This window comes from Moschus berezovskii, chromosome 13 (genome assembly GCF_049115385.1).
Source record: "Moschus berezovskii isolate FMDL1 chromosome 13, NW_MosBer_1.0, whole genome shotgun sequence".
Classification (NCBI taxonomy): domain Eukaryota; kingdom Metazoa; phylum Chordata; class Mammalia; order Artiodactyla; family Moschidae; genus Moschus; species Moschus berezovskii.
The window spans coordinates 52,866,116-52,881,128 of record NC_142472.1 but is presented as its reverse complement, the minus strand read 5'-3'; the positions used below and the strand labels follow the sequence as shown (position 1 = coordinate 52,881,128).

Sequence of the window (15,013 nt, the reverse complement as noted above, 5' to 3'; positions counted from 1 at the left end):
ACCAGCACTGTATTAAAAAATAGTTTCTTGTCTAGGTTAAGTGCATGACATGTGAAACAAACCTTTGCAGCACTATATTGTGTCCAGGAACCATCCAAAGAAAGACTATCAAGTGGACCACAAAAGTTAAAATACATTGTCCTCAGAAACTGGAATTAGAAACATGAATAAATGGCCAGTAGCAACATCAAGGGGGCGGGAGGAGAAGGGGACGACAGAGAATGAGATGGCTGGATGGCATCACCGATGGAGGTGAGTTTGAGTAAACTCCGGGAGTTGGTTGGTGATGGACAGGGAGGCCTGGCGTGCTGTGATTCATGGGGTCGCAAAGAGTTAGACACGACCGAGCAACTGAACTGAACTGAGCAACATCAAACTTTCTCAACATGTCCTCAGAGTTCTACATGAGCATGCAGTTTTAGAGGTTTCAAGTATAGTTTTAAGGGCAAAAGCATGGTAGGCAACTTCTCCAACCCTTTTGCCTTATCCAACAGGTGTTGGATAAGGTGTTCATTTGTAGGCAAATGAGTTACAAGTACTAAGTGAGAGTTTCCGGTGTGGGAAAGGGGTACTCATGGACACACATTTACACAGAATGGAGGAAGGAGACTGGTTAAGACAACAGAAGGAAAGTCCCACGTTGTTATCTTTTGCCTTGGAGTTTCCTGACTTCACAATATTGACAATATTTGGCTTATAAACATGGTTGACTCATGTCAAGACCTCCATATAGAGAATAACTGTATATACACACACACAGACACACACATATACACACATACGCATACACACACATACACACACACACACACACACACACATGCCTTCCTGTCCTTAAAATTATTTATCCTGAAACATCTGAAGAAACAGAATGAATAAAATGTTACTGAAATCCCAGCAGCAGTGAAATCCTGTGACAGCTGACAGGCAAAAAAGGAACACTGAGAGAAGTCCACGTTTCTGTCTGCCCTCGCCACAGTTGTTTTATGAAATACTTCAATTTATTCTGATATATCAACACTAGAATGATTAATGAACTCTAATTTGTAACGGCAACATGAAAAATTCAGGCTTAACTATTCTAACAGAGATGGAATATTAAGGAAGTAAGGATATACTACTCAGTCGACAGCCTTCCTCTTTTCAAGTAAAGAGCTCTATTTTTAAACTGTCAGAGCTTGGTAACACATTTCACATGCTAGACAATACTTTCAAAACCTCCAGGAGCAGAAATAAAGGAGGAATTTTTTGATTCCTTAAATTATCCAATTTAAGGAATATTCCCTTATGTAACTGAGTCAGTCAGAAGGGTCTCAGACAGGAAGGATCGCTGTCACTTGTCCCTTTAAAAGCCTTCCTGGCTACAGCTAACCCTCCTCTGGAGCCTGGCCCTTCCAGGCACCTCAAGCATCATCCACATGGTTTCTGGAAAGGCACACACGTGGCTCCTAGACCTTCTGCCCTCCCAGCATCAACTGCTGCTCACCTCCAACCCAGCTCACTGGTGACCCGCAGGCAGCTTTCCCCCACCCCTCAGAGCCACAGGCCACCCCTAGCCCACGCCATCGTACATCACTCCTGACAGAAGGGGGCTCACACCCTCCCTCACACAGACCAACGCAGGCCGGAAGCGGCGCTCAAGTCTCCCTTCTGTGATCAGTCTATGGCTGCTGAGGCTGACTGGGCAGGACAGGTTTTCCCCAAGAAAGAGACTCTAAAGCAGATGGTTCCACCAGGGAGTGCGGGGGGACGTTTTACAGCTTATATGTACATGTGCCTCCAAAAAGCACGCTTTACTAACACTTACTGAATGTGTTGACACTCAGCCGGTACCCCCGGCTGCAAGGGGAGCACCCTAACAGTGCGGGTGGGGTGCTGTGGACTGAACTGTGTCCCCTGAATCCACAGGTCGAAGCCCTCACCCTTGGCAGATGGGGCCACTGGGAAGTGAGGACGCTGAGATGAGGTCACGAGGCTGAGCCCTCGCATGGCCCTGCTGCCTGCCCAGGAAGAGACACCGGAAAGCCTGGTCTCTCTCTCTCCTCGCCGCGTGAGAAGGAGGCTGTCTGCAAGCCAGGAATAGGGTCCCCACCAGACCTTGACCCTGCTGACCCTCTCACCTTGGACTTCCAGCCACTAGAACTGTGAGCAAATGCATCTCTGAGGTGGAAGCCCCCGGTCCACGGTGTTCTGTCACGGCAGCTGAGATGACTTAAGACCGGGAGTGACAGAGGTGCCCTCCCTGGATGTTCTCTCAGCTCATCACGACGGGTTTCAGTTTCTGTGTCCAGCTAGGTGCACTGATGATTAATTTACCTCATTTCAACCCAACTAACCCTCCCAAAAAGAACAAGGGGCTTAAGACTGATGCAACGAAGCAAACTGCAGACTGAAAATGATAAACTAATGACAAGCCCACAGACAGCAGAACTGGCACTTCTAGGAAAGAAAAGCTCTTCAAAATCATGTTTCCAGGTTGTGTTAGGATGATTGAATCGAATCTGATAAATCAGCCCAAAGTATTCAAAAATCAAGAAAGCTACCAACAATATGGATTGACACCCACAATTCTTAACCAAGAAATCTTGGTCAATACATATTGGGTCTTCAGATAAGAGCTGTAACACATATCAAGTCAAAGTGTTAGCCATTCAGTCACGTCTGACTCATTTGTGACTGCATGGGCAGCCAGCCACCAGGCTCTTCTGTCCATGGGATTTTCCAGGCAATACTGGAGTGGGTTGCCATTTTCTTCTCCAGAGGATCTTCCTGACCCAGGGATTGAGCATTGCAGGTGGATTCTTTACCACTGTGCCACCAGGGAAGCTCGGTAACACATATAGACAGATAGTTAAATAGACATAGTACAGGTTCATGGTAAAAAGTTTTACTGATGGGCCACGTGATCAGAAAAGTGTGGAGATCACTGATACAGACGCAGAGCTGATGTGAGAGAGGGAGGGCCCCTCCCCGGATGTCATCCTCTCTCAGGCAGGTCTGAAAGCCCGAGCCAGCCAACACCCTCCAGGAGCTTGCGGAGGATGAATACCGAGTATACAGAGAATTTCTCCAAAGGATAAACCACAACATCCCAAGCTCAACCCCCAATCCTAATTAAATCTAATAATCTGCCTGCAATGTGAGAGACCTGGGTTCGATCCCTGAGCTGGGAAGATACTTGGAGGAGGGCATGGCAACCCACTCCAGTATCCTTGCCTGGAGAATCCCATGGACAGAGGAGCCTGGTGGGCTACAGTCCATGAGGTCACAGAGAGTCGGACACGACTGAGAGACTAACCACAGCACTGCACAAGGATAGCTAAAAGCCTACAGTCTGAGTTGTGACGAGGCTTTCATTTAGCAGAAAAGGGTAGATCAGCATTTAAATGATCAAACCCAACCTCACAATTTCAGGAAATTTCTCTGCAATGGTCAGCCTCGCCTTTTGTTCTCCGGAAGCATTGTCCCTCTTGAAAGGGCTGCTGATTGGCATTTCTGAGTAAGCTTCTGCTGTCTGTTGAGTGACTCAGCCAGAAGTAGTAGAATGAACACTTAGATGCTACTTTCTAGATCACTACACAAAAGCTCACAAGACTGAACTCTGACTGCACCATTTTCTATAGCCCACAGTTCTACTTTTTCAACTTCAACACAGCTAGATCGGACATTATAGAAGCAAACTCCAGTACTGCCAGTTGAGGGGATGCTGTCTCCCTGTCTGGTCATGATAAATGTGTGAAGACAGGAGTCCAGTCTCCCTGACTACCTCCCCTTCAAACACACGGCTCTCTCCAATAAGGACCCAACACTTCCCGTAGCATCCAACAGAAAGATGAGAGTTGAGCATTTAGTTCCTAATCTCTCAGACAGTTCTTGTTAATTTTTAATATACTTTTATCTTGAGATAAGTTTATAGTCAGAGAAGTTACAAAGATAGTACAGAGCTGCCATAAACCTTCACCCTATCCCCATGTCAGTATCTTCAATCACCACAGTATAATCTAGATCAAATTAGATCAAAACTAATATAATGACATCAGCATAAGAATACCCCAAATTATAGAGTTCAATTTCACTAGTGTTCAGTTCAGTTCAGTTGCTCAGTCGTGTCCGACTCTTTGCAACCCCATGAATCACATCACACCAGGCCTCCCTGTCCATCACCAACTCCCGGAGTTCACTCAAACTCACCTCCATCGAGTCAGTGATGCCATCCAGACATCTCATCCTCTGTCGTCCCCTTCTCCTCCTGCCCCCAATCTCTCCCAGCATCAGAGTCTTTTCCAATGAGTCAACTCTTCGCATGAGGTGGCCAAAGTATTGGAGTTTCAGCATCAGTCCTTCCAACGAACACCCAGGACTGATCTCATACATTTAATCGAATATTACTCAGTCATTAAAAAAAAAAACAAAATAATGCCATTTGTAGCAACATGGATGGACCCAGAGACAATCATACTAAGTAAGTCAGAAAGAGAAAGGAAAATACCAAATGATATCCACTTATATGTGGAATCTAAAATACAACATAAAATGAACATATCTGTGAAACAGAACAGACTCACAGTCATAGAGAATAGACTCATGGTTGCCAAGGGGCAGGGGGTAGGGGAGAGGGGGATAGATTGGGAGTCTGTGATTAGTAGATGCAAACTATTATATATAGAACAGATAAACAACAAGGTCCTACTGTATACCACAGGGAACTATATTCAATATCCTGAAATAAACCATAATGGAAAAGGACAGGGAAAAGAATATATATATATATATATATATATAAAACTGAATCACTTTGTTGTACAATAGAAATCAACACAACACTGTAAATTGATTATACTTCAATTAAAAAAAAATTACAGTGCTTCTTCCAGTGTACCTTTTCTGTTCCAAGATCTGATTTAGAACTGATACTGCATTTAGTTGTCACATCGCCTTAGTCTCCTCCAATTATGTTAATTTTAACTTGCGTTTTTCACAAATCCTGATGCTTCATTCTTCTCATGGGTAAAGATCAGAAGTGCTTAAGTTCGCAGAGGATGTTAAAAGTTAACAAAATCTGCGATCAGGGATGAGGGGAAATAAGTTAGTGACCAGAACTCAAACCCAGCACCTTTCCCAGTTTTTACATATCAGAATGGCACAGACGTTTTAGTCTGTGTTTTTAGTTTTGAATATTAATTTTGAAAAATATTTAGTTTTGAATATTAAATTAAAAATATGCACCAGATCTACCCATACAAGGGTAAACTTCACCCCAGTCAACTCCCCTAGACATCTGCTGTTTCCTTAGAAACAAATACAAAACTGGCCCAAGGCTGACACAGTTTTCTGTTTCTAAAAATAATATATTTCAAGAAAGCTCAAGTGTTTGATTACCAAACTATACAATGCCAAAGGCCCTGAGTTTGAATGCTTTTGCCTGCAGAATGCCTCAAAAGCCTTGTCCAGGGGTGCAAACCTGGTAATAGTTCTAATTACAAGCAGCTTCTGTGGCCTTAATTGCTACTGGCTTGTATAAAGTAAGGATTCTCAGTATACTGTGACATTCATATTCAGGAAATATAAGATAGGAGTGCCTGGTTTGGAGAATAAATATTTGGCTCTAAGGGCTTCTCAGGTGGCACCAGTGGTAAAGAACCTGCCTGTCATGCAGGTTAGATGTAAGAGACGTGGGTTCGATCCCTGGGTCTGGAAGATCCCCTGGAGGAGGGCACAGCAACCCACTCTGGTATTCTTGCCTGGAGAATTCCTGACAGAGGAGCCTGGTGGGCTGCAGTCCATAGGGTCTCACAGAGTCAGATACAACTGGAGCAACTTAGCATGCAAATTAAAAAACAGTGAATGGTAACTATGTGAAGAGATTAGCTAAACTGTAGCTTTTCACTACATAAATCAAATCTCATTTTGTATGTCTTCAGTTCAGTTCAGTCGCTCAGTCCTGTCCGACTCTTTGCGACCCCATGAATCACAGCACGCCAGGCCTCCCTGTCCATCACCAACTCCCGGAGTTCACTCAAACTCATGTCCATCGAGTCAGTGATGCCATCCATCCATCTCATTCTCTGTCGTCCCCGTCTCCTCCCGCCCCCAATCCCTCCTAGCATCAGAGTCTTTTCCAGTGAGTCAACTCGTCGCATGAGGTGGCCAAAGTACTGGAGTTTCAGCTTTAGCGTCAGTCCTTCCAATGAACACCCAGGATTGATCTCCTTTAGAATGGACTGGTTGGATCTCCTTGCAGTCCAAGGGACTCTCAAGAGTCTTCTCCAGCACCACAGTTCAAAAGCATCAATTCTTCGGCAATCAGCTTTCTTCACAGTCCAACTCTCACATCCATACATGACCACGGGAAAAACCATTGCCTTGACTAGACGGACCTTGGTTGGCAAAGTAATGTCTCTGCTTTTTAATATACTATCAAGGTTGGTCATAACTTTCCTTCCAAGGAGCAAGCGTCTTTTAATTTCATGGCTGCAATCAGCATCTGCAGTGATTTTAGAGCCCAAAAAAATAAAGTCTGACACTGTTTCCACTGTTTTTCCATCTATTTCCCATGAAGTGATGGGACCAGATGCCATGATCTTAGTTTTCTGAATGTTGAGCTTCAAGCCAACCTTTTCACTCTCCTCTTTCATCAAGAGGCTTTTGAGTTCCTCTTCACTTTCTGCCATAAGGGTGGTGTCATCTGCATATCTGAGGTTATTGATATTTCTCCCAGCAATCTTGATTCCAGCTTGTGCTTCTTCCAGCCCATTTTCATTTAAAAATTTAAAATAAAAAATATATTTATATTGGGGCTTCTCTGATGGTTCAGACGGTAAAGAATCCGCGTGCAATGCAGGAGATGAGAGCTCAATCCCTGGGTCAGGAAGATCTCCTGGAGAAGGGAATGACAACCCACCAGTATTTTTGCCTGAAGAATCCTATGGACAAAGGAGCCTGGCAGGCTACAGTCCATGGGTTCACAAAGAGTCAGACATAACTGAGCAACTAACACTTTCACTTTCTAAATACATATAATTTTCATTAAAAAAATAAATAAACAGAAAAATAAAAAGAACATTAAATGGAAGAAAATCTTGGTCATTTGAAAGTAGGTAAATGCAATGCTTTCAACATAACCAACTATTTGGGGTAAGGGTGGGGGGGTGCTGAACATTGTATTTACTTTCTTTCCTTGGCCAAATTCTATGGAAATGATAGGAAGATACATGCAAAGGAAGTTGGGATTAACATATACATTCTACATTATATGAAATAGATAAATAACAAGGTGCTACTATAGCACAGAGAACGCTCTTCAATACTCTAATAGCCTATATAGAAAAAGAACCTGAAATAGAGTAGATATATGTTTCTGTATAGCTCTTAATCAACTATTCTTGATAAGGGTTTTTATATACCTTCACCAATCTTGACAAGGATAACTATCTCAAGTGAGATCTGTAAACCACGGTTCTTAATACAACAATCTGTACATGAATCAAAAGGAAGTTAGAGTTGTTAACAATCTCTTGGTATTCTTTCTCTATTAAACTGTAAGCACCTTCATTGTGAAGACCAGACTCTACTTAAATTCTGCATCGGTAGCCACCCAGGGAAAGACACTGCTCCTCGAAGTCCTCCACGGTCTTAGACCGGTACCGTATCATCCCTTACCACTCCTACTCATGCACAAAGTGCTTTTGAAGATGACTCTGTTCTCTTCACTCCTTAAGACAAAGATATCCTCTCAGACATCAGGATCCCAGCAGAATATTATACGACTATGATGCTACAAGACCTACCACCCGGTACTCAATTCTCCTTTCAGTAAAGGCAAAATTCTATTTCAATCTTCTCTTGGCAAAACCAACAGAATATTCATATGAAGTAATTTTCTTTCAAGACAAAGGAACCTAAAGCAACTCAATAGCTTGGCAAAGCTCGAGTTACTGCTTTAATGAAGATTTTTGCTACCTAAAACTCCTGCCTAAAATGAATGACTCATTCAAAACTGAGTATCTATAAACATTCCTAACAAAACCTCATTTCAGACACTGGAGAAAACCATTTGATAGCCTTGAAACTCACTGTTTTACATGGTGTGCTGACATTCACATAAAAAGACTGCACTGAACTTGATGGCATAAACATTGCCCATTCCTCTGACCAATAAATCATGAAGATATTTTCTGGAAAAAAAAATTTAATTTGAAACATTTAAGATATAGATACATGAAATTAATTATTCTCCATCACGAATAATTAATACCAAGTTTCTCTAAATAGCAAACTTTCTATAAGCATTTAATATTTAACTTAAAATGCTTAAAGGACATGGTATCATTCATATAAAATATCCAGAACAGGAAAATCTACAGAGATAGGAAGTAGGTTAGTGGTTGTCTCAAGCATGGAGAGAAAGGAACTAGGATATGACAGCCATGGGAACAGTTTCTTCGAGAAATGACAGAATGTTCTGAAGTGGTGGTGATGTGTGTACTATTCTGAATATACTAAAAGCCACAAAACTGTACCCTTTAAATGGGCAAAATTATCTGGTATGTGAATTATCTCTCAATAAACCTGTCCAGTTTTAAAGGTGATGTAATTGTACACTTCAGAAAAGGAATCTTGTAAAGTAGACATACATACAATCGTACATGTACAGGTGTAATAATTACACTGCAAAATCTACTCATTTTTGGATGATGGAAGACAACTATTGTCTTCACCATTAAGATCCTAGAAAAATCAATCCCTACAAGATCCCCTGGAGGAGGGAATGGCAACTCACTCCAGTATTCTTGCCTGAAGAATCCTACGGACAAAGGAACCTGGTGGGCTACAGTTCTTGGGGTCAGAAAGAGTGGGACACGTCTGAAATGACTTCGCACACAGCACACACACAAGAAAAGACCACGTTATGTGTCTCCATAATTATCATAATCTAAATTCACTGGCTTCAGTAATGGAAAGCTTCATCCTACCACAGCTTCAGGTCAAATTAAATGCTGGTGTCAAGTGTCAAGAACAAGGTTTAGAAAGATATCTGTTTACATAGCACAGACCCTCCCCGAATTTCAGGAAACAGCTTGGAATTTGAGTCACCACAACTGGCATTCCCCTGGGGCTGCCAAGGCCACAATCAACCCGGGCAGTGACCTTCTCACTCCCACTAGCCTGGTGGCACCTCCTCCTTGGACAGACACACCAGTCCAAACGCTAACCCCAGACCGTCCGTCCCTGCTCTAATGGTACCATCCTGCCCTCACCAACCTCCCCAAACACCCAACCACCATATCCCTTCCAGGCAAACTCCAGTCCCTCTAGTGAAGTCAAAACACCAGCTGCTCACGAAGGCAGTCAGAAAGCAACTGTCACCATCACCAGGTTCCAATCCAGGGAGGCCCTGGGATGCGGGAAGATAAGTGAGAGCTGGGTCCCAGCGAAGGCCAGCCTTCGGAAGGGCAGAGTGTCAAATATGCCAGACAACCCCCCCCCCTTCGCCACCAATCACATGGTCCCTTCTTCTCAAAAGCCTCAATTTAGATGCTGGGATGACACTCTTTGACCCACCAAGAAAATCCATCAGTGTTTTCTCAAGAAAAAGCTATTAAGAAAAAGAAATCTTTTATCAACTCCCTTTAATGAAAATTTCCCTTTCAGTAGCTTTATCAACTTTCAGCAAACATTCATGACCAAGATAAGAAGCCTTATTTTTCTTTTTAATCGGTATCTTATAAAATGAATGGTCCAGTGCTTGAACAATGTTGCTCAACATTTTATAAAATCCTTAAACCATAATGCCAAGAAGCTTTAAAATCAATTCTTTAATGAACTATGGGTCACATTACCATTAGTAATTCCTAATTAAATACAGTCAAGATAAAGTAAAAATTGGAAGACTGTATTCTAGGACAGCAGGCAACACACCTTAATTTCTAAGAGCCTATTCCGTGTATTCTGAAACCAATGCTCATAGTATAAGCCATGAACTCAGAAACTGTATGAACTGTAAGAATATTTAACTAATTCAATTGTACACTCACATATAAGGAATGGTTGTGTCTACCTACTTTATTCCTAGCCCATCTATGGTATACTCCCATTGAGCACTCCCCCACTCCAAAAAAGTACAAACGAAACTGTATAACAAACAGTCACTGGAAATCCCTGATATAAAAATCAATCTCAAAAGTCAGTGAGTCTTCAGATATACGCAATAAACTTATGGCCACCAAAAGGGAAAAATAGGAGGAGGGATAAATTGGGAGTTTTGGATTAACATATATATCCAACTCTCTCTATATATATATATTTATATATATATATAAAATAGATCTAACAAGGACCTACCGTAGAGCGTAGGGAACTATATTCAATATCTTGTAATAACCTATGATGGAAAAGAATCTAGAAAAGGATTTATACATATACATGTATATATAGAGCTGTGTGTAGAACTGATCACTTTGCTGTACACCCGAAACTAACACTGCAAACCAATGATACTTCAATAAAAAATAAATAAAATTTTTTTCAAAGTCAATGTGAGTCAATTAAACAGGTTGTGAGACCCCCACTACCTAGACTTTTAAAAATCTTCACCTTCCATGGGAACTAAAGAATTTAGACAAAAAACAAAGACCCCTATTTCTTTTTCCCAGCTTTAAGCGTCCACAAATGAATACTGAAATTAAGAAAATTAATAGGAACTAGTCAAAAGACTCTTGAGAGTTCCTTGGACTATAAGATCAAATCAATCAATCCTAAAGGAAATCAATCCTAAATATTCACTGTTGCTGAAGCTGAAGCTCCAACACTTTGGCCATTTGATTCAAAGAGCTGACTCATTGGAAAAGACCCTGATGCTGGGAAAGATCAAAGGCAAAAGAAGAAGAGGACGACAGAGAATGAGATGGCTGGATGGCATCACTGACTCAATGGACATGAATCTGAGCAACTCTAGGAGATAGTGAAGGACAGGGGAGCCTGGTGTGTTGCAATCCAAGGGGTCGCAAAGGCAAAAACACTACTTGGAAACATCTTAAGGTTAGAAACACATGACAAAGTCCGAGGAAACGGAACTGTGCTGTCAACGCAGGATTCCGGACGGTGGAGGCGTCTTTCACAGAGTTGTGGATCCATCCCCCACAATGAAACCCCACGTATATTACAGTCTCTCTTTTCCCAACCTCCTCCTCCACCCTAGAAACCACTAGTCTATCTTTTGTCCCAATGGATTTGCCTCTTCTGGATGCTTCATATAAATGCAGTCATACATGAGACCTGCTACTACTGGCTTTTCTCTTAGTACAATGTGTTCGAGGTTAATCCATGTTGTAGTATTACATTCCCCTTTGTGGCCAAATGACCTTCCACTGTATGGATGTACCGCATTCTATTTATTCATTTGTCAGTTGATCGACACCTGGGCTGTCTCCCCTTTGGGCCACTCTGATGAAGCTGCTATGGACATCTGCACCCAGTTTTGTGTGGACGTATGATTTCCTTTTTCTTGGGTATATACACCTCGAATGGCTGGATCATGTGTAACTTTATATTTAACCTTTTAAGAAACTGCCCAACTGTTTTCAAAGGCAACTGCACCACTTTTCATTCCCACCAGCAATGTAGGAGGGGTCCCATTTCTCCCCATTCTTGCCAACACTTGCTACTGTCTTTTTGATTGGCGCTATCACAGTGGGTGAAGCAGTAACTCATGTGTGCTGCTCTGCATCTTAAACCAAACTCACTCATCTTTGAATTTTGGCCTCAGTTGTTCTTCCAAGCTACACATTTGAGTAAAAAAATAGGCCCCAATGGCCATTCTTAAAACCCAAAATAAAGTCAGGATAATCTAACACTCTTTTAATAAGTGTCACTTCTGCACAGTATATGCACCATTATTTTATCCCCAACCCTATGAAGCTACAATAACACCCAACAGCCAGGCTTTTCTGAATAAAGAGCTAAGGCTAAGTTCAAGTGCTAAGGCTTCAGGGTGACACAATACACAACAAAGTTTTAGCCACAGCTTTCAGGAGAGAGCCCTGGACTGGAATTCAGTTACACACACACAGTACTGGCAAACCTGACCCATCGCCTCCCTTCTCTGCACCTGAGCACGCAGTTCAGAGCCACTCACAGAACCACATCCTCTGAAGTCCCTCCCAGGGATAAAGTTGTCGAAGCCTGAAAGTTTAATGAAATTTGCAAACATGCCAACTTCCGTGCCTAAAAGATTTAGCTTTGCACAGCACAAACACTTTGAGTTCAGCAGCCAGACAGGCTGGGTTCTATGTCCAGCTCTGCCACTTGGTAGCTAAATGGCCACAGGTCTTTTAATATCTATCTTCCTATGTCAGTTTCCTCATGTGAAGGTAAGACTGCCTTCTTCAAGAGGTGATGAGGTTTCATAAAGCTAGTGTAACTAAAGCATCCAATAGAGCAGCCGGCAAAGAGCAGATATCTAAATCTTAGTGTCCATCTGTCTTCCCGCTCACTCTGGGCAAAGTTTCCCAGCAAAGAAAGCCTTCTTAAAAAATGTCCTGGGCATTGAGAACTGAATGCAAGTTCTTGTGACCGGAGGGATCCATTATAAAGCACTCTGCCACATTACAGTCGGCAAATTGCTAAGGAGAGCTTAAAACAGGCTTAAATTGTCTTTTTAAAATTTGGCTTAAAACAGGATGGGGGAGTTCTTGGGAGGGAACTCAGGGATGAAGAGAGAGAAGAAACCTTATTTTTGCCAGGACAGAAGCCTACAAGCATCCTCCAGGCTCACAGAGAGCCTGCACACAGAACCAATGCAAAGGACAGAAGGATGAAAGGTATATTCCCACACCCCAGTGGGAAACGCGGGTATAGACTGCCGGGCTTGAGTGGGGAGGGGAGGGGAGTGCTGGAGGCCGCAGGGGCACGGGTGGGGGCTGCTTGGCTACTGCGGAGGTCTCAGAGGAAGCCAAGCCCCCTCCTATGTGGGAATTAATGAATTGCTCCGACTGGGCCGCCCTCTCCTACCTGATCTGGTTGTCACAGAATTTGTTGAGATGCGGTTGGTTGAGGTAAATGGTGCGGGCTGGTGCGTCCAGCTGGTCTCCAACAGACGTGGCCCGGGACATCTCATCGTCTGCCTTCTTGTAGCCCGGAGGAGGACGGACAGGTCCTGCGGAGAAGAGGCGCGGGCAGAACGCAAAACACAAAGAAGTCACGCAGGGCAGCGGCGGCAGCACCGGCGGGCGGGGACTAGCTGGAAGGATGCTCCGGGCGTCGCGCCACCCAGTCCCTCTGCTGCCCTGGAGACGGGCGCCAGCCCCGCCCCGCCCGCTGGTCCCCAGGCGGAGGAGCCTCTCCGGGGGTGGGAACCTCGGCCCCGCCCCCACTCGCCCCTCCCCCCACCTCCCGCTTCCCTCCTCCTTCCATCCTCCCTCCCCAAACCTGCAGCCCCTGCGCCAGACCCGCAGGCTCCGCGGGGATGGCGAGGGGCGCACGGCTGGAGGCAGGGCCCCCGTGGACTGCGGGGATGTGGGGAGCAGAGACCAGAGCCTCCCCTCCCCCGGGCGAGCTCCCCCTCCAGGCCCAGAGACCGAATTCTGGAGCTGGCTTTCTGGCTCCTTTGTGCTTGGGAAACGCGAGAGGGCTGCAAGGGGGTGTGCCCAGCACTCGGCCCCAGGAGAAGGGGCTGAGGAAGACACCTCTGTGCTCCAAGATGAAATTCCCATACCTTGGTGCAGTGCCCTGGCCCACCACCACCCACCCACCGCCCCACCCCGGCTTAGTCTGCACAGAGCAGCAAGCAGATGCCCCTGGCCACCCGACCGCAGAGCACTGCCCATCCCAGCTCAGGGGTACATGCGAGCCTGCACCCCAAGCCTGCATCCCAAGTCTTTGTGGTTAAGACCCAAGCCCGTCTGTTTCCTTAAGACGCAATTTCAGCCATACAGCTGACCCTCTCTTGGGCTAAAAGTCCCCACTCACCTTCACTTGAGGAGGGGTCAGCAAGGGGAATGATGACATAACCATTACTGAAACCACTTCCCCGGGCTCACCACCACCACCCCACCACACACACACACCTCCAACCACAAGGCAGGCTCCCTCCCTGGACAGGGCAACCCAGCTTGAGAATTGACCTTCAGGGAGGAGGCCCTGAAGTCCAGGCTCACAGAGAAATAAGTGCCCTGCAGGTGACGGAGGCCTCTCTCCTTTTCCTTAAATCCCATCTGCTCTAGTACCTCACGTTCCACCTATAAAAGAAACAGGTGTCGCAGAACTTAGGTAACAGGCATCTCACTTCAGACACAGCCACTTCATGCTCAGAAACGTTTTGAAGTAGACAGTTTGAGCTATGTCAATTTATCATCTTTTTCAAGTGATTAGAATCCTGTTATGATCTGCATCCTAAGATGGGGACATCCCAGTGTAACACTGGCTGTTGAGAGTTGACATGCTGTCATGGGACGTGCTCACAACCAGGTCCCTGGTCACAAGCTGGGTGTAGGTCTGAGTACAGGACCCCCGTTCTCAGATCACCCCCTCTAGCCCTCATTCTCTGGCGTCCCTCTGCTCTGCCCGCTGCTTGTCGACAGGGGGCAGCAGAGAACAGCAGGACCTTCAAACCCGGCTGGACCTCAGAGGCTGGTTTTAAAGCATTTGCTGATTTAAGGCCGACACAGGATATTTTTGAAACCAGCCTATACAAAAGTGCTGCTTTCCTCTCTGCCCACTCACCCCACTTTGTTCTCCTCCACAGCCGGTATCATCATTACCTGACATTATTTATTTATGGTCTGTCTCCCCAAGGCCAAGAGCAGAAGCTCCAAGGCAGCAGAGATGTGTTTTGTCCAGTACAGGGACCTGGTGCCCAGAACAGTGCCTGACACATAACGGGCACTCGTATTTGCTGGCTGAGTAAGTCATGTAAAGGGTCGCTTTGAATTCTCCAGGCAGGGACATGGTGATGGGCATAAAGGGCACAAACCCCACACCCTACTGTGGGCAGAGCAGCTCACTCCATGTGGTCTTC

At 44.7% G+C, this 15,013-nt stretch overlaps 1 protein-coding gene across 1 annotated transcript in view; it reads right to left on the bottom strand.

The window, feature by feature from the left end:
• The window catches only part of LOC129556377 (phospholipid-transporting ATPase IB), a 485,203-nt gene that overhangs the window by 406,205 nt on the left and 63,985 nt on the right, over nucleotides 1–15,013 (bottom strand). The window contains exon 2 of the mRNA XM_055426358.2: nucleotides 13,009–13,153. Coding sequence (XP_055282333.2) covers nucleotides 13,009–13,153 — 145 coding nt within the window. The remainder of the gene's footprint in view (nucleotides 1–13,008; nucleotides 13,154–15,013) is intronic.